Source organism: Vanacampus margaritifer, chromosome 4, assembly GCF_051991255.1.
Source record: "Vanacampus margaritifer isolate UIUO_Vmar chromosome 4, RoL_Vmar_1.0, whole genome shotgun sequence".
NCBI lineage: Eukaryota > Metazoa > Chordata > Actinopteri > Syngnathiformes > Syngnathidae > Vanacampus > Vanacampus margaritifer.
The window spans coordinates 14349166-14376806 of record NC_135435.1 but is presented as its reverse complement, the minus strand read 5'-3'; the positions used below and the strand labels follow the sequence as shown (position 1 = coordinate 14376806).

Below are 27641 nucleotides of genomic sequence, written 5' to 3'. Positions count from 1 at the left end.
TTCCGCAATAGGCAGCTCAGCAAAGATTTACTTGGTTTTGTCCACATTTAATGTGTGGCCATACGCTCCAGACACATTACAAGCAATTAAAAAGTCATTTTCCCACATGTCCCGTTAAATAACCAATTATGGTTCCCATAATAATAAATGGCAAGGAGTCATTGCACACAGAAAAAGTTGACCACTTTTCTGTAAATGTTTCTTTGTGCACACAAAGTAGCTCTTGATAATGTAAAATATGCGGTGCAAAATGTAACAGAAGGCATGGACAGACTGAGCAAGCTCACACCATGGACGGCCTGCTGGCTGCTGACAAACCAACATTCTTGTCCTTCTATTCCTTCCCGCTCTTCCTAAATGGCTAATCTTTCTTGGATCTCACCATTAATTGGTTAACAGTCTCTGCAGGGCAAGGGAAAGTGGTGCTATTTAAGGCACCGGCATGCAACAGCAACGCTTTCATCTTGGCAATGACAGGCAACAATTATATTAGCAGATTTGAAAGTGAACCTCCTATCTAGGCACTAATCAAAAAGTCAGCCCATCTGCTGCGTGTATCTGTGCAGCATGTATGATAAAAGTGTGTCCGACGCTAATTAACTGCTAAGTAGACCACAATTAGACACTTTATTTCTACTCCAGCAAGAAAAATAAGGAGAAGAGCATAATGAAAGCATTTCATTGTGTAGCATTGAGCAACATCTCTTTCTGTCTCTCTCTCTCTCTCTCCCCCTTTTTTCTCTCTCCTTGACGTACGCGCGCGCGTGCACCCGCGCATCAATACAACCGTACGTGCGTGTGCGTGCTCTCCGTGGCGCGCGCGCGCGCACACGCACGCACTTTCTCTTTCCCTTAGCTGTGCTTTTGTGTTTTGTCAGAATTAATGAGAAAAGTTCCCTTGCCCTAGGGGTAATTAGTGTCCTTGGAGTTAAATAAGCTAATACTTAGACACCTCTGGCACAAGCAATTATGTTTGTGTATTGAATAATTGATTCAAAGAGGGGGGAAGGGCTGCTAATCAGATCTGAGCATAATGAATTGATTTAATTAACAGGGGAATCCTTGGGTCGCTGCAAAGAAGCGTGCGCGGCGCATTTATTGCTCAGAGCGGAGCGGGGCGCGCACAGACGCGGTGCACACGGGCGGCGGGAGCACTTTGTCACATTTGCAATTGGATTTGTTTGAATGTAGTTGTCGTCTCGGAGCAAATGAGAGCAAGAGGGGAAGCGTATTAACGTCCAGGAGAAGAGAAGAGCTCAGTCCATGCTCGGCGTGCGCCTCGTCCGCCTTCCACGCACGGCACATTTAGTCGAGATTCACGCCACCTATTCGCCTCTTTTTACTCGCATGGAAGTCATTCAAAGCGCTTTGGGCTTATTTATTTGGGCTGCAGCTCAAGTGGGGAGACGCGCATCCGGCCACGGCAGTCAGCGTCGTAACTATCCTTCTTATTTTTAGAGAAAGGCGTTCGCTTTATTGAAGGTTTTTCCGTAGAGCCCCGCGCACAACGACATCAAGACAATCCCGGTGAAAAGCTCCGAGCGGAGCGAGCCACGCAGCCTCCTGGAGCCAAGGACGGATCGGCCGGGGAAGGACTCCTCGTTCCTCAGGACGATGGTGCTGGACAAGGAAGAGGGTGAGTAACATCCCCGCCTATTGGATGTCACATCCTGGACACTCGCACTCGTAACCGCTGACATTTTTGGAACACATTCAGAGCTTCTTTGAGCTGAGCAGCGAACCGCACTAAGTCTCATTAATTTCATTTTTTTTTTTTAAATATATATATATATATATTTAAATACTTCGATTTGGTGCTTGTGTGTAAACCCCCTCCTGCATCCTGAAGTTGAGCCCCTTTCCCAAATGCACAAAGAGAATGGAATGTTTATTTACACTTGATGTGCAGAGCTTGAAGTCTCCTGCTAAGTGCTTTTTGCCTGGGTGAAGTTGTTAAGAGGCAGCCAGCCTCTGACAACCTCCCCGGGATGGCATATGACAGCAGAGTGCTTTTAACTTGATTGCAAATTATGGATAACGCCGCGCAGCCTTGACTCACTTTTCCCATCCAAATAGGCCCACTTGCATTACTTATCTATTTCAATGTATTTGGGTTAATGGGCGAGGCAATCTAATTAATTTTAATTTAAATCAAACTCGCCTCTCTAATGACGTTCCATTTTGGATTCAAGCTGACGTGGAGACGTGCAGTGCATTTATCACATGCTGGTCCACAGGTCTAAATGATGCTCAGTGTACTGTGAATGCATTAAATCTATTAATGTGTTATGCTTTTAATATTCAAGCAGACGCCATATATGTGCTTTGGGAAGAGCACTTTGAGGTCTGAGACTAAGTTTTCTTTCTGGCTACACTTTTAAAGAGTCTCCCCAAGCTTGTTTTGCTGGCCACCTGCTGAGAAGCACCATAAATGCACAACAATTTGTGTTCTTTCACAATTAAGCTTCTGCACCTTTCATGGCTCTTCCTCGGCGAGTAATGGATGCATTTGGAGCCCATTATTTGTGTTTGAAAAATGGATATTTCACATCTCTTAGCAGAGCATCCTTTCACTTAGGCATCGCAAAACCATTAGATTTTGTGGCAAAGACATAAATTTGCCTCTCTGGCGACATCCGCGTTGTGCCGCTAATGTATCCAAATTAACTGAACTGTAAATAGTCTGCTCTGAATGTCAGTCCGGCTAAAAGTTCCTTATATGATTCATGATCTGGATTGCTTTTAACAGTTATTGGCTAAGCAATATGGTAAATGTACAAGGTGATGCAAATGGCATTAGTGGGGAAGGATGCACAAGAGCATGTAATGCAGTCAATACTACATTAACTACTGATGCCCAATTACAGAACCAGCGAGAGTGGCTTTTAGGAGCATTAGGACTTGCAGAAAAGCTGAGATCACCTGCTGCTCATTGCCTAAAAGCTTCACCCTTTATTTGCTGGACCCGACCAGCGCCTCCCGCAGTTCGGCCCGCTTGGCAACAAGAGCTGCTCCGATCCGGTCTGGCTCATTACGGCGCCTCTTAACGTTTATTGGCTGTAAAGTTATAGGCTTGTCAATTCAACCTTCTCGCCTAATGTATCCGCTCAGCGCTTGCGCGAGGAAGGGGGCAGTTTTGGGTGGCCGCATAATGACAGGCTTTAATGGCTTCTTAATTACAAGTGTGTTTTTCTGCATGGGGCTTCATATTCCTTTTGTGGTGCAGAGAGAGAGAGAGAGAGGGGGGGGGGGTCTTGTTTGACAGATGTCACTCAATTGACTTTGACTTTGATAAAAGTGGTTCTCAACTGTTGTCACTCACATGTTGCTATTGTCACTAACATCTATTAAAGTTAAGAACAATAAAGAAAATGTATTGTTTAAAAGTGGCCTTTAAAAACTCAACTACACCTTCTTCAAAGCATCTCATGTAGGAAACTGAGGTTGAACATGATAACTGTGTTGACAAAAAATGGATAGAGTAAAACATAAAAAATGTGGCCACATATTTTTACATATATCTTGGCACTGATTTCATCTTTTTTGGAAAAGTCCAAATCAATAGTTTGTCTTCTTAATAGGAAATGAAGGCGGCAAACAAGTGCAACTGTAACAATTTCAGGAGTCTGAATTTTGTCATTATTTTGTGTGAAAGGCTGCTCAACTACCGCTGGAAGTTGCGTCATTCATGCAGAAATTCAATTTTTACGATCTGTCCGCGAGCCACCATTTGAGAATCACCGCTTCCCGCACTTCCCAGTATAGCACCTGCTCACTTCCAAACTCAATCTGAAGCAGTGAGTGTATTCTGCGAGTTGAGTGAGTGTGTAAAGGTGCCATCGAGGGCAGCGGTGGCGTTTTTGCACGTTTGGCCCACGATTGAAAAGGTTCAATTCCTCTGATTGGTGTTGGAACTGAGGTGCCTTTGAGCAAGGCTTCAAATTTGCTCATAAACATTACAGTAAAACATCTTCACGTTTACCTCTCTAAAATTGCATAATGCACTCATGTGCCTAAATATTCAACCGCTCTGTCACAGCTGCACATTAAGTGTGGACTGACCTTAAGCAGAAGCCAAATCCTCCAGTGACTGATAAGTTTCTGGTTCCCTCGCGCTGGTTAATTTACGGCTCCCTTATCACACTGTCCTGGAAAATGTGTACACTCATAAAGTGTGTGATTGAAAAGCAATCCTTCAGATGAACACAGACCGGTGATCTGTCAGCTGCTGTAATAAACCTTGGGCTCCAGGCTCACATTTTTATTTTGAAATAATAGGAATTGCTTCATTCTTTACCGGTGTTACCATGGTAATACTGTCTTGTAGCGATGTTATATTGATTCAGAAAGTGGACAGTAATATTTCTTTTCTGTTATTTGGTTTCTTGGGGTTGATTTCTAATTTCCAGTTGGAGATTACTTTTATATGTTCCTTAAGTCTTTTCACTTTTCCACAGGAATGTAATTTGCTTGCTGGTGTTTGCTATTTTCTCAGCTTATTGGTTTGCGCTTACTTCAAAATTAAACTTGCCCATTTCAAATATTGAAATTACAGTACATCAGGTTTGTGAGCTCTGGGGCCTGAACAATATTACAAACACGCAAGTCACCAGGAGTGGGGTTTTTTCTTCAACAAAGTGCATCACATTTTAGTTTAACTCTTTAGTGTGCAATTATTCATGAAAACAAATGTTCACATTTCTTTTATGTCATAAAAGCCTTTTCTCGACTACCATTGCGAGGGAGTTTTGCTCTCAGTGTTTTAACTGCCACTAATATCCTGAAGCTGTTGTCAGGAAATCACACGTGCACCCTTTAGTGAGCAGTATGTGCTTAATTCCGCTGAATTCTCACTGGAGGTAATTTCCTCTGTCACCATTAAACCTCTTGATCCCCATCATTTGTGATTGTTTCACGTTTTCAAGTGTGCAAGATGTGTATCATTCATTTCCCACAATCTTGGAAGAATTTAAAGAGACTCAATTGAGACACGTGTTAGCGAGTGAGCCCGCCCGCTCGCTCGCTCGCTCGCCTCGGCTGCACTCATCAGCAAGATGCAAAAACTCAATTATGCACTCTTGAGCTGTAAGAGCATCCATTTTATTATTGCCTCAAGCTTGATGTTAGGCTTGCTGTCATCAGTGTGTAGCAAGGGACACATGATCTCTTCGGCAGCCATTGTCCAACCTTCTGTTTCGTCCAACCCTTGCAATTCATGTTGTCACTGTCCACGGTTTTTATTGCACTGGTGCTTGATTGTCGTGACAGTTTCAGTAGGACGAGTCGGAGGTTTGATGACCACAGGAGTAAATAAGTGCACTCAGTACACTGGACTATACCTACCTTTTTCCTACCTTCCGGCTAGTATGCAGCTTGAATGGTGCCCCCAACCACCAATTCAATACCCTTCACTTCCCTCCTCGAAATGGCGCCCTGTATGGACGCGCATGTTGCACATACAGTACCAGAAACCGCCACTGATTGTACGCAAGCGAATCAATACTGTACACTATATGCAAGAGTCATTTCAGTATTTTCTCGTCAAGAATATCTCATTACAGCCCTGTAGGTGGCGATAAAATTTACTTTAGTGAATGCTGGACAACTGCCAATCAGCTGAAGAATATGACAAAGAAGACAAAATAAAAAATATGCAGTGGTGCCTCTGGATACAATTGACCTGACTTATAAGTTTTCCTAGATACAAGCAAACATTCGGCAGATTTTTTTTCTTTCTTTTTTTTTTCTTTTTGCTCTGACTTGCAAACATAAAATAATTAAAGTTCGGTATTGGGCAGTGAACTGAATTCAGCTTTAACAATGTGTGCTTGATGCGTCCACTACTGGTGAGAGGTCAAATAAAGAGGTCAAAGGTCAAAATAAAGACGATTCTTCTTCATACTTCACAATAAGCAGCAGTTATGAAGAGAATATTGAACAATTATTTAAACAAACAAAATAAAATAAAAACTTCAAGCTGTTTAATGCCATTCTCAGTTGAAGTTTACTGTCAAACTAAAAAACTGCACATTATATATTTAAAACAACCACATAGATTAGTAGCTAATCTTAATGTTATAACAAACATTTTGACAGATAATATATCAAAACTCAAAGGCATATATTCTTCATCCTCTACAAAAAAAAATACTCATATGGCAAAGTAATAGTAGAAGAAGTACTACTCTTCTTCATTTATGTCTGCATGACTGTATTAGACTGCCTCCTGGTGGCCAAGACGGGTACACCAAAAGGAGCAGCACCATGAATTGGATTGCACCAATAAATCATGATGCACAAACAAATTATTTACGTTCTGTTTATGTTATTACTCCAAAAAATTCTTGTAACGCATAATTTTCCAGAACAGAGTTCTGTTTTTCCTTACTAAAACATTTATTTATTTATCGATTAATGGAATTACCTTTCATTTAAATGGAAAAAGATCATTGAAGATGTGCGTATTTAGATTTTTTATTTCAAGGCAACACAGTAATGGTTTCTTTCTTGGCTTGGCCACACGCCTCCTCCAAGTTTAATCGAGATATGTTGATTGTGTTTGCGTAATGTCGCACACAAAAAAAACTCATATTCCCTTCTGTGTGCGCTTGGTGGATGTTGCTGACACGGGGAGATGACTCGTTACTTTTAAAACACAATTAAAGCACGTTGTAGGTGCCAGATGTATTACAGCTTGAGCTGAAACAAACACAGACACGCTCAGGAGGAATGTCGATGTTGCGCAAGCAGAAAATCCCCCGCTAAAAATGTGTGAGTCATCCATTGTTCGTTAGTGTTATTTATCAATATCAGGTAGCCCGGCAGTATGGATCGCTTCCTTTAATTTAAACTTGTTTACCTGTAGTGTCTGCCACTTGCTGTTAGTATGGGAAATAATTAGTACTGTACTGATAGTGATACATCTATAGCAAGCACACACACTTGAGCAACTCACTTGCTTCACTCTATGCATTGACTGTTTTTTTGCACCCTGGCTAGAAATTACATAGTGTCATGATGATTATTCCTCCTGCAAGCTGTTGTCTTGAAGAGGACAAAGAGACCAAAAAATGCCAAAAGAAGCATCAAATCATTTCATATAGAACGACAGGCAGCGAGACAACCATGTACAGAACCTGGGAAAACATTATTCCGGATGGGGTGAAGGCAATGTGTCGCTTTAACATGACATTTCTACAGTTTAAGTGTAGACTGATTGTGCTGATATTTCTATCCTTAAATTAATCATGTGTTGTAAGTGGATTTCTCTTTTGGCTTATTTATGTAGGATGTTTAAAAAAAGAGACCCCCCCCCCCCAAAAAAAAAAAAAAACCTATATATTGGGCATTCCTGTTTATTAGTGCCTTTTTGGCCCTCATGAAAAGAGTTTGAAATATATTTTACCTAAAGAGGAAGTCTATCCCAAAATGTTCTTTACAATAATATGTTCTATGCAGCACCATTAGTCTAAATGTGGTATTCTGATTAATGTTGCGTTTGTGGACAATAACTAAGCAATAAAAAACACCAGTTGTTTTTTTTCCCGACATCCATGGGAGCGGCCATTTTGTCACTTGCTGTCGACTGAAAATGATCTCACAGTTCAGGCTCAGGTAGCGACCAACCACGGCTTGCAAACGCCACATGACCAAACTCAGAAAACAGGTGAGCCGTGATTGGTCATTTAACTGAGCCCTGAACAACTATGATGTCATTTTCAGTTGACAGCAAGGGGCAAAATGGTCGCCTCTGAGATGGTTGAAATCAAGGTGTGTTTTTTTTACTGCTTACTTCTTAGTTCATGTTTCACAAATGCAATAGTAATGAGATTGCTGTATATAATGTTTATTTTTTGTTTATTTTATTTTTTATTGTTACCAGACTCAGTGAAGTTTACCAGTGAAGTGGGTGTACCAGTGGTAGGGAAGCCTGTCATGCCTGTTTTCCATGGCCGTTTCTCAATATGCATTCTCGTCCGTACTTACGTTCTTGTGATGTCTTGAAACGTCATCAGTCGCGGCTCAAGTACTGTTCCAATTGCAAGTACGCAAAAAGTCAAGTCGAGCAAAGAACGGACAGAATACCCGGATGTTGTTCTTACTGCGAGCTTCCTGGTTCTGACGCATTGCCGCAACTGTATACCACGTGACTAGATGATATATAATTATGAGTAATACATTAAAGAAGTATCATTTGAAATTATACATGGGATTTATCCAATTTAGGATTAGATTGGGAAAAAAAAGTTCTGGAAAGAAACTGATGTGAGTTGCTATAAAAATTATTTTTGAATATATATAGTAAATCATATTTAATATATATTAATATATAATATTGTAAATCGCAGTTGTTAAACTAAGTTATGTAAAAAGGGCTAGATTTAATAAAGTTGTACTTTACACGTTAAACATTTATTATTATTTACGCTCATAAAAGGGGAGGAATGCCGTGCCTAGTCTGCCGGAAATGAAAGAAGAGGAACAAATATGATGCTCCTCCCCTGCCATTCGTTCCTTGAAGTAGAAAATGCATCTTGGGATATTTTCTCAGCCAATCCTTCACCAAGCAACAACCGATGGATCCTTGGTTTAAGCTAGCAAAAAAGAATGACATCCGGGAATTCCTTGTGGTCTTGTCTTATTATTCCGATTGGAACGGTACTTGGGGCGCCACTAATGACGTCTCACGAAATCACAAGGACGTAAGTAAGGTTTTTAACCCATGTATGTTGTACAAACACATTTTGAAACATCGAAATAGTAGTACAAATTGATTGAAAGCTAGACACATGAGAAAACTGCGATGAATTACGGAAATACGCCAGCAATATATTCGTGCCTGGGAATTACGTTCTTGAGACCGGGCTTAACAAGACCCGACTGGTTGCGTCACAAGAACATACTGTGTGTTCTTGATATTGAAAAACGGCCCATGTCTCTCTGCATCAACACAGCTGATCAATTGAGTCAGCTGTTGGAAGAGGGAGTTATGGTAAACAGGCAGGATAGTGGCTCTCGAGGACCAGGATTCCCTATCTCTTTCTCTTTTTAAAAAGTTTTAGGATCTTAACTGGTATCTTAAATTTACCGTTTGCTCATCTAATTCGGTTGCATAATCAGTCACACTAATTATTTTTTAGGTGATTGAGTAAGTGAAGCTTAAACATTTATCGTCTATCTCACTAAAGTACCCTTATCCAGCCTGTTCTCCATGTGTCCTTCAGCAAACACAGCTGAAGATCGTTATCAGGCTTCATGCAGAGCTCGCTACTTAGCTGATAATTTGAAACACCTGTGTTGGCCGTGGGAGACATGGATAACAGGCTGGATAGGGGTGCTCGAGGACCGCGGTTGAGAACCACTGGTTGGACCACTGTTGGAGAACGAAAACATCCAAAACCTGCAGGACTGCGGCCCTCCAGGACCGGAGTTTGACACATATGCTTTAAGCAACCTCTTTAGGTCAAAGGCTGCAACAAAGCCTTCTGTGTGCTCTAGCATAAAAAAAACCATAAACACATAAATATGTTTTTGGGACCATGGCAATATTTAAAATAGAATGTTTTTGTACTTTTTTTGGGAGCAAATGAGTAAAAATCCTCAATATTTAGATTTTTTTGCAAAAGTTATCAAATTGAAAAGTCACTAATAGCTAAGAATGACTCATATTCACATAGCGGCACAGCATCCCAAAATCAGACAATTACATGTGGACAACGACATCATCGCCATCTGACGTGACATACAAAATATACGGCGAGAGACGAGTGGTGACTGTGAAACTTAACACCCCGTTCTCGCCTTTCTGGTATTCCCTTTTACACAGGTGCCTCGGTCACAGTTGTGATAGTTCCACCTAAACCAAAATACTGTGGGGCGGGATGATCTTTTAATGGCAGTGCCTTTGAAACCGAATAGTATCAAGGGAAAAAAGGGGAAAAAGTCTCTACTATAGCAGACAGCGTAAAAGGGCTTACTTTTATTATCTATCTATCGATATATATATATATATATATATAAAATAGTCTATTTGCATACATTGATTACCCACTACCTGTAGGTGCTGCTAGCAGGGATACATCAGTGAATCTCATTGTTTTTTTCCATCCATCCATCCATCCATCCATCCATCCATCCGCTATACCACTTACGTATGTTATTGAGGGTCGTGTAGAGTTCGAGCCTATCCCAGCCGACTTCAGCCTGGATTGTTCGCCATGTCAGGCGAACGTGTCACTACACCACAGTTGTAATCCTCGTAGTTAAATTCCAACTTCAAGTGACCTTTCCGTCACAGTCTTTAGACCAACAAAATGACATATTCATTTATTCAAATGAAGGACAGCTCATTTAAAGTTTATTTCTAATGAGAATTAAAGTGATGAACACTGTGGGATCCCTACTTTTATTAAATCATACAGCCATCTTCTTGGTAAATATACCACCCTTGGGTGCCTTGGCTCAAATAAAAGCAAACATGCTGAGAAGTAATCTCTCATTGAATGACCTTCACTAAATCAAATCTCAAACATCGAATTAAAAATGGTGATTAAGATGTAAGTTTTGATCCTGTTAAAGCTCGTCTACCAGGGTTCGGATATTGAAGTTGCCGATTTAATCAACGCTTAAACACATTACATTTGCTACTACAAATGTGTATGCAAATGACTACACAACACACACTACTCTAAATTTGTCTCTCTTTGTTTACACATTTAATTTGGTGAGATTGTTTTTGATTTGATACAGACAATTGGCTATCATTGTATTATTATGTTTTGATCTGAGAACAGCATATACATTTGGACTATTATTTCCCTTCTATATGAGGTATAGTACATGTGCATATTCGCAGTCGATCTGATACTGAACTTGCATCAAACAGCCATAGGATGACAGGATTTGTTTTTCAGACCGATACCAGTACAAGTAGTACTTTTGAGTACTTGCCGATACCGGAGTAATCGATACCACTAATACTTTTTATACATACATTTTTTAATAAACCATGCATCATCCATTATCTGTACCAATTATCCTTAATAGGGTCTTTTTCTGACAAAAAAAAGCAGAACTGTCACTTTGCAATATAAAATAAAGCACAACAACTCTCTCTTATTTAGAATGCATTAGTAATAAATTGAGTTCAAACAGTTCAAAATAAAACTGACAACTCCCTGGATTTGAGTCTTTCTTCAAAATGAGTTGAATTTGCAGAAAAATACCGTTTCAAAATAAGAAAATATTAAATGGATGAAAGGAAAAATACAATAAAATGAATTTGTATTATTAATATAGGTACATACAGTCCTGCTCACTGTTATTGGCACCTTTTCATTTTTTGCATGATCTCTACAATATCTTCAGAAATAAATGGAAATGTACCAAATGTATATCATCAAGACCTTTTAATTGGATGTCCAAAGTAATTCACCAAAGGAAATTGTTTTTTAATTTACATAATGTAATTCCAAAGAAGAAATAGAAAACAAAGCATGTGCAGCAATAATGGCACCCGTCTTTGATATTTGGTTGCACACCCTTTGGCAGTGATGACAGCTTCCAAACGTTTCTTGTTGCCATCTCTAAGCATCTTGCACTTCTCCGCTGGTATTGTCCCCCCACTCTTCCTTTGCAAATTGTTCAAGCTCTTGAATGTTTGCAGGTTTTCAGCTCATATCAAAGATTTTTAATCGGATTGAGATCAGTAGTCAATGCTGGCCATTTTAAAACATTTTTTTCCTTTTTAACTATTCCTTTGTGATTTTGGATGCATGCTTTGGTTCTTTGTCTTGCTGGAGGACCCACGACCTTTGACTCAAACCAAGTTGTCTTGGTAGGACATGAGGAGAATTCTCAGATTTCATGATTCCTGTGATATGATTAAGGCCTCCAATACCAGATGTAGCAAAGCTGCCCCACAGAATTATGGATCCTCCACTATGCTGAACTGTAGGGAGGCTGTTCTTTTCCTTGGAAGCTTCATTGCGCTGTCTGTAAACAAACTGTTAGTATGTCTCAGGAATGGTCTTCACCCATGAAGCCCTGTTTTGGGCTCAGTGTGTGGCGTCTGGTACTTCTTGAAACCACGATCCCAGACTGTTCCAGGTTGGCTTTCAGGTCTTTGGATGTTTAACGTGTTGTTTTTTCCCACCATTCGCACCAACTGTTGAAGATTTTTGTCATCAATTTCTCTATTTCCCCCCACATCAGTGGAGGTTCTTGACAGTTCCGTGCTCGTCAAACTTCGTAATAACATTACGCACTGCTAAAACAGGGCTACCAAAATCTTTGTAGATGGCTCTATACCCTTTGGAGGTCTTGTGTTTGGGAATGATCGCACTTCTGATGTCCTCAGACAGCTCCTTTGTTTACACAAAGGAAAAAGGGATAACAGGTGGCTTTTTAAAACATCAGTAAGGTAATCATTCATTGGTTAATTCATGCCAATTGGGCACAGATAATTTAGAACAGGGAAATTTAATTTATGATTTACCAAAGGCGAGTCACATTGTGTTTCCATACTAATTTACAGGAAAGTGTGCCAATACCAGTGACAGAGCACATTTTAAGTTTTCTATTTTTTTCGCCCATTGTTTATTGTTTCAAATTGTTTTGAATCATTTGGTCTTTAAGATAAAACACAAGTTTTCTATAAAAAAATAAAATGATTTACTTGATTCATTTTTTTCAGAAGATAGTCCACATTATTTAATATACCTTGGGTGCTAATAATGGTGAGGAGGACTGTAGAAGTACATAAAAGTAGACGAGTAGTGGGTATAGCACTGTGTATAAAGGAGAAAGTCATCATACCACTAAATTAAGTTAACAAATAAACATATAAATGTTGGTAACAACACACTAATAATGCACGAAACATTAATACAAAAATAGCATCTTAATGGGAATATGAGAGTACTGACATGGATGCGGTTCACGTAGTAGCACATTCCGTCAGCCATGCATGCCATTTATTCATTGATAGTAGAACGGCCACAAGAGGGCGCCAGTGACTGTTATCGGCAGCCTTTGTGAGTACTCGATACCTTGAAATAAAGCTGGTGTTAGCCCAATACCTCATATCGGTACTCGTTGACCTCTGCTAAAATTGCATGGCAGTAGATGACTGCGCAAAGTTTTTTTCTTCTTCATTTCAATACACAGACCCCGACCGACCACTTCGCCCTACCCATGCCAAGCATTTACCTGCACAAAAGCAGAACTTTTGTATTGGATCTCTCATGTTACCTACTGTTACAGTGGCTGAGTACAAATTTAAGACAAGGTCGTGATTCAGAAGGGGACTGACGACCATCCAATGCGATGTCCCCCTTATCTTCACGAACATCTTCCTGAAAGTTCACCCAAGCGAACTCTCATTATTTACCCCATCAGGTGTGCAAGTACGTGTTCCAATGACATTAGAAGCCCGTGCAGTTAAATAACTGCCCCCTGTGGGGAATCTGAATTATTCAGGATTAAAGAGCCTCCCTGTGCACTGCGATGTGGTGTTCCTTCTCCCCCCCCAACCCATTTTTGACACATTGAGGACCCTGAATGACACACCTGTCTCCTAGCATTTCCTTGGCAATAATAAGTGTGCAGTAATTGCTGGGAAGTGGGGAGGATTTTGAACACTACTTCCCGACCTCGTGAGTGACACAAAACTTTCGAAGGATCCATTTAATTCCTCACTAAATGCATTTTTAATGCAGACTAAAAAGTGTTTGGCCCCAGTCAATTGTGGTCTAAACTTTTAAAATGTTTTGGCAGAGTTCTGCGTGTGAATGCTGTAGTGCATGAGGTGGTGTCAGAAAAGTTTCAGGACTGGAGTCAAAATACTGTATACGTCTTCAAAGAGATTGGTGTTTGCTTTGTTCAGTGCGCGACAAGAGGTGAGAGTTGCTACTCACAATGCGTTGAGATATGACCAGGAAGAACATCTCTGTGCTGGAGCAACCTCCTTTCTTACCCTACTTGGCTCTGTGCGCTTTCTTTTTTTTTGGTGCTCTTTCCAAAGCTCACGGGGGTTTTCAAGGGAGCCCGTTTGGAAGAGATGACATTTTGATGGCTGTGACGACAGAGCTCCGGAGGATCCCAGATCCCAGGATCCCTTCAATGAGTGTGTGAAGGTGTGGCAGAATGATTACTCTTTTGTAGTTTTCAAATGCAGTGTTGACTTGAAATATGCATTTAATTCATTCTGTGAGCACGCTCGTAACTCAAAACACTCATGCCTCAACACTTTTCCCATTGAAATGAATGGAAAGTCATCCATTCCATCCTCACCCCTGATACCAAGTACCGATACCACTAGTACTTAAAAGTTACATACACATACATAAAAGTCCCCCCCCCCCCAAAAAAAGACACATAATTTTATAGAAATACCTATAGATTCCAATATAGTATTTTTCCTTAAAATTGCATACAAATAATGCCAGTTTTGTATTCTTCTATTTTCTAGTTCCTGATCGTAAATGGCCACAAGAATGCAGTCGATACTGTCCCAATACCGATACCTGTTATTGGTACTCACCGATCCCTAATGAAACATAAAATAATCACTTAATTAATTAGAAAACAATGAATGAAACCATTTTTGTTACATTTTTCAGCTTCACTTCAATGAATATTATGCTGTGCCTTCTGGTCTGTGTGACCTGGTTAAAGGATTCTAACAAGTACAACATGACACCAATCCACAGCGTTTTGTATAGTTTGTTAGCGTTAAGCTAAAGGAATGTCTCTAAAGCAAACAATATTGTTTTAATTGCACAATCTGGGGGAAAAAATGGTGCAAACAATGGCTCGTATTTTGACAAATTCAGGTCACTTGTATCTCAAAGCATCACTGGATGCCTCATGACGCCAGTCCTGGAACCTTCCTACCACATTTCATATATAGTGTTGTGTAGTATATTAGTGATGACCTCATCAGCTTCATGCAAAATTGGTACAGAAATCGCAGCTCATAACCAAAATCAACACACTTGATTTGCAAGATGCGGACTCAATTTCCAGCTGTCTTTTTCACTGACTGACTTCCTCCATCTTTCAAGAGTTTCGAGAGATGTGTACAGTAAATGTTTGCCATCCTTTCTTCCCTTCCTCAGCTTCTTCTCGTGCCATCTCACACTTTCTCACTCATATTTCCTGACAGTTTACCTTGCTGAGCCATAATCTTCCCCTTCTACTGAGCAAGGAACAAGTCCCCTTCTGTTATAATTTGGAAACTGCCAGTTTCACGCGTTAAAAAAAAGCCGCAATGAATTTAATTAGAAAGCTGTTGCATATCTCTGTGATACATTTCTTTTAATTAACCCCATGTGAATAAATTAAAAATAATAGGGGGCTGAAAAGTGTGGAAAAAAACACGCTAATGAAGTTTTTCCGTTAATTGGGATGGAGTTAGCAGCCAAACCACAGTGTGTCGTGAACACCGGGAGCTAACAATGCCGCCTGTAAGCCTTAGAAAAAGGGCCCAGGGCCTTCGTGCTGACTTCAAGTGTAAGAAATGCACCTCTGACGTGATGGAAATGACCATGGGCCGGGAGAAAAGGCAGTCCTGTTCCAGGCTGCTCTGCTGAGACTCCCCATGCCGCGCTTGAAGCCGGGCCAGTGTTATTGCAGCTCTAATGCGGCTGACTCATTTGGAGCGGATCAGGAGTAATTATGGTAGGAAAAGTGGCTGCAGACAGTGGGGGTCAGGACACTTGTAACATGTGAAAAGAGCAATTATTCCAGGAGACAAAACCTTCCCTTATCCCAGGCAGTGCCAGGGTCAATGCGAGGGACGGCTGGGCTCCGTTTCACCGGGGCTTATTAGCCACAGCAAGCTGCAAAGTTTGAGAGAGTGCATCTTGTTAATGAACAGTCCCCTCCTCATGCGCACAAGCCCTGTCTGCTCGCTCCCACTTACTGTGGGTGTTAATTATGTTGTAATCATAGCATGCATACAGTCCCAGAAATCACCTCACAGACCCCGGCATTCATACGGCACCATCTGGAAATGTAGCTGCGCCGTACAGTAACATAGAGGGCTCTCACAGGGTTGCGTTCGCAAAAAAAAAAGAAAAAAACACGCTAAGTATGAAATGTAATATTGACTTGGGCTCGGTGAGAAACCGCCTAATTTAATAGTGTGTGTCAGTGTGATTGCCTCCGTGAGTTCACGCATTTCTGTTCTTTGACTCGGAGCTCACACGCACCCCAACCAAGGATGGGAACATGAATCACGCGGTGAATCAGTACTCTTTATTTGACTTATCATTGTAAACGTACTCATCAGGCTGCTTTCAAGCGCCATGTGTTTTGCAGCAGATATTATTAACAGATGTCTCGTGTTTTTGTCTTGGCAGTCGAGAAACGTGTCCATGGGCTCAATTACAGCAATGACAGAAGCCCATTGAAAGGGGCTGATTCATGCGAACAATGGCAAGACATCTGCATGAGCTCCCCATTAACGCTGGGAGCAGATATTCAGGTCCGCGGATGGATTTGATTGAGTACCGCCATAGATGTACGGTACCTTTGGCTGCAAGGACAAAAACTTAAAAGGTTCAAATTAGCCTGCGTTCCTTGTAGAATGGCAGTCACAATATTGGCACTTTGATTTTGCAATGTGTTTACTCGTCATATAAAATGGGTTGTGGGGGGTGGTCGGGTAATCAATGTGTGGTTGACGTTTCATCTACGATTGGGTTACCAGATGTCTCGGTTTAACTGAGACGGTCTCAGTTCTGAGACACTTAGGACCGCCCCCTTATTTGAATAACATTTCATGACGGATTTCATGCTGACAGCGTCTGCAGCACGAAATAAATAAATATGAGAGTGGAACGTTTTTATTTATTGATTGACATTTAATTATATATATATATATATATATATATATATATATATATATATATATATATATACATTAGTGGTGCAGCGGATCACAAAAGTCACGGTTCGGATCACGGATTTGAGCCACGAATCGGATCGTTTTTCGGATCAGCAAAAAAAAAAAAAGATAAATAGTATTTTGTCGTCATTTATTGAGTAAAATAGTTTTCCCCATTAAATAAAAAAAAATAAAAATCAATTCAAAATGTCTAATATAGCCGTTTAGGATTTAGTCATTTCAATCATTTTGTAAAACGCTTTTTCCCATTAATTTAAATAAAAAATAATTCAAAATGTCTAATACAGCCGTTTAGGATTTAGAAACACAATTTTAAGTGCAATATGAGGCAGAAACATTCTCATTTTATACATGGTCCATGTGTAAAATAACAAGGTACTAAGGGCTTAAACTTCCTACAATCTAAATAGCTATGATTTACATTTTTGAGTTAAATATTTTTATTTTTCAATGGGCAAAAGTGTTTTTATAAAATAAATGAAGACAAAGTTCTATTCATCTTTTTATTTTATTTTATTTTTTTTCATAATGAGAAGACCTCAAAGTGTAATTAAGGCACATTCCCTTCCTTTAAACATGGAGAGTGAGTTACAAAGTAGCCTTGGTCCAAAATATTGAAAAAGAATTCAAGTAAGCCAGTTACCAGCTGTCAAACTCATTTACATCTACCTGCAAGGCACCCGTAGGTTATGCTAACAGCTAGCTGCAAGCTAGCCAGTAGCCACTTACGTCGGAGACTTTTGCCGCATTATACAATGACGGCGTAATTAATTAGCAGTGTCTTAGCGTCCTAAATTAGCGATTGAATATGAGTTCGGATAGCGTTGTGTTGATGTTGGTCGGCGGTCGCAACTTTAATGTCAATCAAAACTACGAACGTCTAAAAGGGAAGTCAAGCTAGCCATCATGCCACGACGTAGGCTACTTTCAAAGTAAATGTCACCAATACCAATACCATTTGCATTGCCATCAATGTAAACAAGCTTCATTTTGAAGTTAGCCTGAGCGCAAGCAGTGTGTTACAACGATTATATTTCAGCTTCCCTGACATGTCTGGTGTCCACTGTGAATGCGCACTTTGCTGTTGTCCCCCCACCCACCAACCAATCGTGGGGCCTGATCCGAACCGACCACGGATTAGTGCTGATGCATTGCACCACATTTGTTTTTATTTCTATTCGTATTTCTTTTTTTGTATTTAATTTTTGTTTTGTCACAACACCAAGCAAAAAAGGTTGGATAATGGTGAGTGCATTGCCTTGTTTAGCGAAAGTAATAACACAACAACTGATCACCAGATTGACTAGTGATTAGCTTAATACATATATAGTATAGTAATAATACAGAATATAAATAGTTCCTGGTTAATTTTGAAAAACTGGTCACCCTAATATACGCTGAGGACGGACATGTGAACGATAATGATGACAAATGCACTTTGTTTCGGCTGCATGCACCCATTTTGTAACATGCAGTATTTAATTTGCCAAAGCATCTCCATGTCGTGCGGCTTATATTTGCTGCAGCTGCGGCGAGGAATTATTGTGGGCCCCTGGGAGAAAGCCCACCCGGGGCCAGCTTCCACCTCCTTGAAAGACCAGCGCCCTCCCCTTGTGTCAGGAAGGCTAAGCGAGTCTCATCAAGATCCTTTAACTCCCCGTGAACTGGCAGAGGGCGCATCGCATCGTGGCTTTTAATTGATCAAAAATGGCCTTTAACAAAACACACAATCAGAGGCAAGTGTCCCCTCTGCTATTAAGGCTGAGTGACGTAAAGAACAGATGTTCCACTGGGATCAAGTGTGGGAGGATATTGGGAGTGTGCATCCATTTCCTTTCAATTGTGCCCTGTGCACAATGAGGCGTGCAAAAAGAGAGCTGCAGATGATTGATTAGTTCATCAAAAAAAAGCTAATTAACCGTAAATTATTCAGCAATTACGGTGCCATTTTACTTATCAGTCCGGTCATCATTAAGATGTTAAGTATTTGCATATTTCAGCATATTAAGTGATGCTTTGTCTCCCATTGGTTGGCCATGCTACAAAAGTAATGCACATTAAATATTTTAAAATTGACACCTCAAATGCGTCGACCTAGTGACCATAATAGTGCTAATATGAAATACAAGTGATCATTATCTTTAATAGGGATGGGCGTGTACGATACCATCTTTATTTCCAGGTATCGCAACATTGGCCACTCTCTTTACGGTCAGAATTAGAAATGAGAAGAATAGAAAATTGATGCTACATTAGGATATGTAGGTTATCTGTAAATTATCTGCCATTGTTTGTGGAGAATCATATGTATCAAATGTACTAGTGGTATTGAATCTTGGTATCGGCGCATACTCAGGAGTTGAGTACTTGTACTGGTCTGAATGAAAGTGGTATCGCACGTTCCTAATTTTTATGTAAATTAAAACAAAATCCACATTCTAATTCAGAAATATATTTCACCAGTAGTCGTTGAAAGGGCCAACGCAGGTCTTGTCACGCATGCGCGATCATTTTACTTCTCCTCTTTTCCATTGAGTGCTCCGCATTTTCTTTTAAATCCTTAAATATATCAAAAAATGTTCTGTGATGAGGTGATAGCTGTAAAGTCTAAATAGGGTAAGACAGAAAATGGGATGCTATCGCCGTAATGGAAAATACATGCTCTGACAGACTGCTTGGAAAAGAAAAAGTTACAGTACATATTGTTGAAAGATAAGATCTTAAAGGAAGTGGATGGATGGGAGAAGAGAGCCATGACAGGCCTTTGCACACGCTGCTAATAGAATTTTAATTCCTTCGGAGGACGGATAAGTTGTGTCGCTCTGCTTGGACGGCTAAAATGTATCCTGTTTGAGAATGAAAAGAGATTTGGCGATGCATACGAGGTGCCAGAACATTTTCAGGACGTGTCACACAAAAACAAATTCAAATCCAAACTACATGTTATCCGCTTCATTGTGGGCTAGACAATCCAATGAACATACACCTGTTCACTTTGCCTTGAGCATCTGATAGTTCCTTGCGGAGGATGACAAAGCCAGTCAGCAACCATCCGACTCTCCCATCCTGGCTCCGTGTGATTTTTTTCTCCTCCTCTCTCCTCTCTTTGAAAATGTGGACGACCTGAAGATGTCTGTCATGACGGAGCTGCAAAGGATCCTGGAAGAATCCCTTGAGGAGTGCATGAAGTCTGAGAAGGCTGGAAAAGAGCAGGAAAAGCTTTCGATTTAAAGTTTTAAGTCCCGGAACTTTTCTGACACACTTTCTTTTGTGATTACAATTAAGTGAAAGGTGATTTCACTTCTCCCCATCTGTTAACTGGTTGCCTGACTATTACACTGTTTTTCACCCACACAGTGAATTCTGTAGAGCAAATTTGACTATGGTACCAAATAGACTCAGTTTTAAAGTAATAGTTACATTTGGAAGAGAGTAAAATAAAAAATTGAAAAAATATATATAAAAGTCACTCAAAGGTTGAGGAACAAACTCATGCCCTACTACCTGAGCCACACAGGTGCTGCTGTGTGTTAGTAGTCTATACTGCTCATGTCATCTTTGTAACTTCGAGACCAAAAACAATGCCTCTTGGATATAAGCAAACAGTAGGAGGGGCAAAGCTCAGGTGGTAGTGTGGCAGTCTCCCAAGCCGAAAGTCGAGAGCTTGTCCCTCAACCCTTGAGTGACTTTTTTTTTTCAATTCTTTATTTTACTCTCTTCCAAGTGTAAATAACACTCTAAAACTGAGTCTATTTGGTCCCACTCTAAATAGTCAAATTTACTCTAAATAGAGTCAAATTTACTCCACAGAATTTACTGTGCATGGATGGTGTCAATGGGGAGGTTGTGTTCTACCCAAATTGACACCCAAGTGTGTTGAGCAGTTAGAAAATGTCTCTCGGCTTTAAGAAAGTTAAAAAAAAGTAAAGGTTTTATATTTTGATAAAATATTTTTTGTCACTATTATTTGTTAAACGAGTTTGCTAAACTCTAGAGAGTATTGTCAGTTAATGTGGCTCCTTTTTCGCATAGTTTTCCGGCATTTTTAGTACAAATAGTCACTATTGTATCACAAGGACATCTTTAGGCATTAATGTGCCAAGTCCAGTTTGAATATTTTACAGTGGACCTCCACATACTGGCGGTTTGGCATTTGACCTTTGTACAGATATTTTTTTTTTATCCAACCTATGTTTTTTTGTGGCAGGAAAAATCATGTATTTGCGATTTTCTGTCATGTGGCAAAAAAGTTTTTTTGTTTTTTTTTGTGGCAACAAAAGCAGGGGCTACTTCTTGGCTACTGATTAGTGCAAAGGGCCACCAATTTGATACATACTTTTAAAATAATAATTTGCTCAAATTACCTTTATCTTGTATTATTATTATGATACATTTTTATTTGGGCTGGACAAAAAAAAACAACAACAACTCAGTTTCCTTGGCAAAACATCGCTGAATTTACATCTGACTGCCAGATGGTGTGAAAACATATAATTCAGTGGCCAGAAAAAAAAGTCCCCATCAAAATATGTGGGTGTAAACTTTTTAAGGAACAGAGTGAAGTGCTAAACAATAGGGCTTCAAGTAATTTAGTAATAGCTACCATGTTAAGAATTCCTCAAGCTGTTTAGTGTGTGATGTTTAATTATATCTTGTTTTGAAATCCATGCTTTTAATTTGGAAGGCTGCTCTGTTTCACGTTCTCTGTTCACTACAATTATAATGTAGTATGTGTAAGAGCTATAATTAGCGTCTTTGAGGGACACACAGGAAACGAACGGGGGGGTCAGTATCGATTTCCGTTGCGAGTACGAATACCATGAAACTGGCCTGGTATCGGCCCGATACGATACCTGGTATCAGTATTCGCCCAACCCTAGTATTTTTAAAGGTACAGCAATGTTGGTAAACAAATGTTTTCAAAGTTTTTCAGCCCTAATTGCAAATTTTAGGTGCGCGTCAAATATTGCAGATATTTTTTGGTCCCAATCATGAGCAAATAGCCAGCAGAGTTCACTGTATATACTGTACATTGTCTGATTTCCAAGTGGGGCATGTGCGAGACAAAATGAATGTGCGACTGACTGCGAAGACTAAAGTCAGTGTTGGTGTTTTACATAGATGAGTTGAGCAGGGCTTTAACGCGAGCAGGCAAGCAGCGGAGGCAGAATCCAGTCATTCCGAGATAGGTTAATCTTTGGAAGCGTTGGCCTTTTCAAGCAGGATGTAAAACACACACGTGATATGTTTCAGGAGAATGTGGTGGTCTCAACCAATTAGGAGTAGTTCTCCGGAGGTGGAGGAACGACCTTTTTGTATAATTAGTTATCTTATTTAAAGCAAAGATTTTGAATGGAATTCCTAATTAGTTGTCATGAAAGGCAAATTAAAAGAGTTTTGTGATCCCCAAGGGTCTTAAATGTTTTCTTTTTCAAAAGACTCTGAGGCATGTGCGCGCGCGCACGCACACACACAGTCATTTTCTCTCTCCTCATTATGACTGCTGTGTAGTTCTGTGGAAGTCTGTCAGAGGAGGATGGTTGGCATACCTGCAGAGAGCTCCCCTAACAAGCCATGAAATGCAGGTAGAAGAGTCTGCCCTCAGCCACTGCGGCTTGAATTTGAAGCTTTTTAGCTTCATTTGCGCCTAACATTGGTATTTATAGCAAGTTTGTGTGATCATAATGTGGCAACTTCAAGGGGTCTGTTTAGAGGACGGCTGGATGGAGGAAAGGCCGAACTCTAATTGATGGATTCCACTGCAGAGCTAAACCAATTAGCCTTTACGTTTCACATCTAATAAAGAAATGAGATGTTTTAACACCACCAGACCACATACTTATATATAAAGCCGAGTGGCTAATAAGATGATTTATTTCATCTCTGATACGGACGAAGGCAAATAAAAGAAAGTTATTTGACTATTTTGAGTTGCTGGCTAAAATGCACGGAAAATATTTGTTTAATTTTATTTATCAATAGAGATTTCAGATTGGAGGTTATGTAGTGTCACTGAGTGCTTTTCAGCAACTAGCAGAAAGCAAAATTTAGACACAATTAATTTGGTGCCCATAAATGATTTGGTAAATATTCTTGCTGAATTAAAATAAAGCTAATGATGTTTGAAATCCTTCATATGCGATAAAACAAACTAATAAGAGAATGAGTGAGGTTACAGATAGTGGCCAAGTTAGGGATACCAGGTATCGGTATCGGCCAATACCAGTATCGCTTGTCCTCTTTTCCCGTTTTAAGATCACAAACTAGAAATTGTTAGTTTAAAATGTTCTGTCTTTGTTTGTTTGTTTCGGGAACATGTATGTACCGTATCAAAAGTACTAGAGATATCAGTACTTGGTATCGGTATCGTGACTACTCAAGAGTTGAGTACTCATACTGGTATTGGTCTGAAAATAGTGGTATTGAACATCCCTAGTTACTACACATGCATCCGCTCAAAATTGAATGCCAACAAGTTGATTTTTGTGAACAAAAATCTGGAGACTGGCGTTAGTTTTAGTTGGCTTGTGCATTTGATTGTGACGTGTTTAGCCTGGAGCCTAAGAAAAATTTGCCTTTCACACTATTTGTTTTGTTGAACAAATGTCAATATGTAATACCACTAAGAGAACTCTTCAAAAACAAAAATTATGTTGTGGAAGAACACACTTTGTTGACAAATTTCCTCGTTTTCCAATTAAAATGAACAAATTGAAAATCACACTTGAATTTTCCAAGGACATTTCTTCAAGTGGCTCATCCTTGCTGTACATGTTTATGCTCTTTGTGTTTTCAAGGAAGACATCCCCTTAAGAGAGCAAAAAAAAAACAAAAAAAAACAAAAACAGTTCTTTGAAGGGCAAACATGACAAGCAGAGAGAAACAGCGCGCAAAGTGAAGCTGAGTTTACAATTGGGCATCAAGCACAAACAGCACGTGGACAAAATCAAACACACCAGCCACGTAATAACAAACACTAGACATTTGCTCTCCTTCACTTATCTCTCAAGCAACAAAAAACACACAAACACACAACTCCATGTACCCCGTCTCGGCCTTTATAGGTGGATAGATGTACATGCCAAATTGTGGCAGCACCCTCCTGTTCAACCCCCCCACCCCCTCCTCTGGGTGTTCAATTTTTTGGGGGCGGGGGGGGGGGGGGGGGGGATGTGTTTTGAAAGAGAGTGGCAAGTGGCGTCCACTGTGTGTTCTTTTAGATGGATCAATAGCTCAGTGTGTGAGAGAGTGTCTTAAGAGCTGTTGTGCGCTGCTCTCAGCTGTGGCAGACCTGTTAGTGCTGCAGAGGGGAGCTGCGCGCCCCTGCCTCGGTACCAGCAGTGGCCTGAGGGGGGCTTTTAGTACAAACACAAATGTCAGCCACACATAGACTATTAGTGTTTAGTGCACTTATTAAATGGACTTTATTTGTCCTTTAGGAGGCTAAAAGGCTCACTTAAAGGGGGCCTGCGTGACACCGGGCCAATTTGCGAGTTGGGTAACTTTGGGCTCGCTCATTGCAGACACATGAGCGCAGATAAGTGTAAAGGCTGGAGAGCCCCGTATGTGTGTGTGTGTGTGTGAAGTAGAGTGAGTGTATGCTAAAAGGCACTTAGGCCATAACATATCTCGCTGGGGTCTGGTAGCAGCGTGTTTTGCGGTCAGAGGCTTTTTAAAAGGTTAATGTTAATCTATACAAAACAAAGCCCATGAGGAGCTTTTACAGCTCTGGACAGTTGAGTGAAATGGGCTTGATGAAATGGTAACTAATGCACTACATGGCCTGCTGTAAGTACCACAATAAGCAAAATAGATCGCGGATTTGATGTATTATGTATCGCGCTTCCTCGCTGCCGCAAGTGATCATGTAACGCGAGTGTTACAGCGTGTTCTTAGTGGAACGAGCAAGTGAGGGGTTTGTAGTCCAATGTGACCCACGTGTTTATCTACTGTACATGGAAGAGTGTTTCCTTTAATGCATATGAAGCAGGTCGGCGGTGTGGCGCGCCTGCACGCGAGAGGCCTTGCTTAGACGCCCACGGAAAGCGGCCGCCTTATCAAAAAGAGAACATGAAAAGTCACTCGGGTTCCCGCGGCCGTAAATCACGCCTTGCTGTTTGTCTCCTTATCACTCCAGGTGTGCCGATGCTCTCCGTCCAGCCCAAAGGGAAACAGAAGGGGTGCGCTGGCTGCAATCGCAAGATTAAAGACCGCTACCTTCTCAAGGCCCTGGACAAATACTGGCATGAGGACTGTCTGAAATGTGCCTGCTGTGACTGCCGCCTTGGGGAGGTGGGCTCCACCCTTTATACGAAAGCCAACCTCATCCTGTGTCGTCGGGACTACCTGAGGCAAGAAAGACACACAATCACTTCACCGCAGTCGCCGCAAACACGAAAGGCAGCATTACGACGCAGTACACGTGACGTGAAAGCATCACAAATGTTTTATTTGCACAGGCTCCATTCGTTCATTCCTTTTGAACATTTATATATATATATATATTGTGGAATCCATTCAGACCAAAACAACAGAGAGTAGTTAAAATGCGAAACTGGCTTTTAATACTTTAAGCTACTTTTGAACTTCTTTGACAATGGTATTCCATCTCCTGTGAAACACATTACCTTTTTGGAAAAGCAATAACAACAACAAGTTCAAAAACAATTTCTCAAACAATAGGATGTTTTTCAAATTCTGACATTTGTCTTGCCTTTTTCTAAAGTAATCACTCAGAAAAGATCAAGGTCAAAGCCAAACAAAAATCCCAGCAAATTAGTTTCACTTCACAATGTCACAACCTGCCATGGATTTCTTGTGTTTTAGTCTGTAGCACATTTTTCTTGACCACACTTTCACGGTGACATTGTTTTTAAATTAAAAAAACAACATTCAAACCATTTTATTTTGGCTGTTTTGGAGCTTAGAACAGACTTTGTGAAATGTTCCTATTAGGGTCTAAATGTGTATGCCTGATAAGTGTTGGTTGTCACACCCGAAACAACAACAGTGAAGGATTACGACTCTTTCATTTAAGTATAATGCTTCTCCCCCCCAAAAAAGGGTACATTTCCTACATCACTACTGTGTCTTACTTAACATTAAAGAACCCGTCAAAAGTTTGGAAAAAACATGCTTATGCTATTGAATGTGAAGGTGTGACATCACCAACTCGTGGCCTGATATATACATTACATTGTTTTCATTCGTTCTTTTATTCATTTTTTAATTTTAATTTTAATTTTTTATTTTTCCTGAGAGATCAGTATTGTTCATTCGGTAATTTTACCGATTTGACATGTCATCATCATTGCTCTCTCTTTTATTTATTTATTTTTTTATATATTTTTTTTATTAATTTTTATTTTGTATGTGGGTGAATATGTGTATGTGCATGTGCGTGTGTGCGTGCATGTGAGTGTGTATTCATTAGTTTACCATTAGTTTTAATTTGTTCTTTATTCTTCTGTGTATGCGACATTTTCAAAGACCAAAGCAAAAGATAACATTTATTAACCAGGTTGTTGTTTATGTAAACACATTTCCCGGCAAGTAAAATGGGGGGGCAATTGTGCATTGATACTCTCTGGTGCCCCCCAGAGTTGTGTGTAAATTACTTATAATTAGTGTGTTTTACTACAATATTTAACTATATTCATAATTTTGTATGTACCTGTGGCTAAAAAGCAAAGCGTGGAGAGTCTCTGTCACAGAAATGCTCGCCTAACTTGCACCTGAAAAATACAGAAGCGATCTGGGGTCACCATGGCAATAACAGACTTGTCAATCCTCCTTGTTAAAAGCAAGTAGTAGTACTGTACACCATCAAAATGTTTTCAAGAAAGATTTATTTTATTTTTTTAGGTAAGATTCATATATTATTCTTGTATGCAAAAAAAGCGTCCATCCAGAACATTTCTTCTTTAGCTGACATGATCGCAGCAAACAGATGACTACTCAAATTAATGTTTGCTGTCTTGGTAACCATTGTCCCGCTTCTTTTGTTTGTTGTTGTTTTTTCTGTTTACATGAACGAGTGTGCGATGAATGTCATGTCAAGTGATCTGAGAGAAACCTCAAGGTGGCCTTGTTGCTTCACCATGTCTTTGTCTCACCCACAACATACACACGCACATGCGCACACACACAGGCTTCAGATGCCCCTACCATCTGCTAGTTAAATTAAACATGACCATTTCCTGAGCGTTAAGTCACATTCCCAATGAGATCGGACCACTTATCCGAGAGGGAATCCCCCAGAGGCTGACTTAGAGATGCCGGTGCCCTTGCTACCCGCCCCCTCCTTCTAAAAAACCCCTCTGCTGCACTCTCCTCCCCCATTCACCAATTCCCCTTCTGCCCACTTGTCTGTCCAATCCCTCATTGATACCCTCAGCCTACTTACTACAGGTTTTAATTGGTTCGTTATTCTGATTTAGAGCAACATGCTCCAACTGCGCATGTCATTTCAAATCACCACTAATATTCAAAGTTAAGAGAACCTTCGTCAACTCTTTCGTCCTACCGATAGTGAGATATAAAAAAAAGTCAGTGTAAAGGTAAATTAATACAAATTTTAATCAGATTAATCACATTTTAGAATTTGGATTAATCACTTAACTAAATAAAAGGCTTTTTATCAATATTTTTTGCCCACCAATTTGAAGCGCACCTGTTATGTGTTAATTATTTCAACATTTAATGTTACAAGCACGACACTGCACACTCT

General features: G+C 40.2%; 1 protein-coding gene across 1 annotated transcript in view; it reads left to right on the top strand.

Moving 5' to 3' along the window:
* Positions 1-821: 821 nt before the first annotated feature.
* Positions 822-27641, top strand: part of lmo1 (LIM domain only 1) — a 41845-nt gene continuing 15025 nt past the window's right edge. Inside the window, exons 1-2 of the mRNA XM_077564344.1 lie at positions 822-1636; positions 25050-25263. Of these exons, the coding sequence (XP_077420470.1) occupies positions 1615-1636; positions 25050-25263 (236 nt within the window). The 5' untranslated portion in view covers positions 822-1614. The remainder of the gene's footprint in view (positions 1637-25049; positions 25264-27641) is intronic.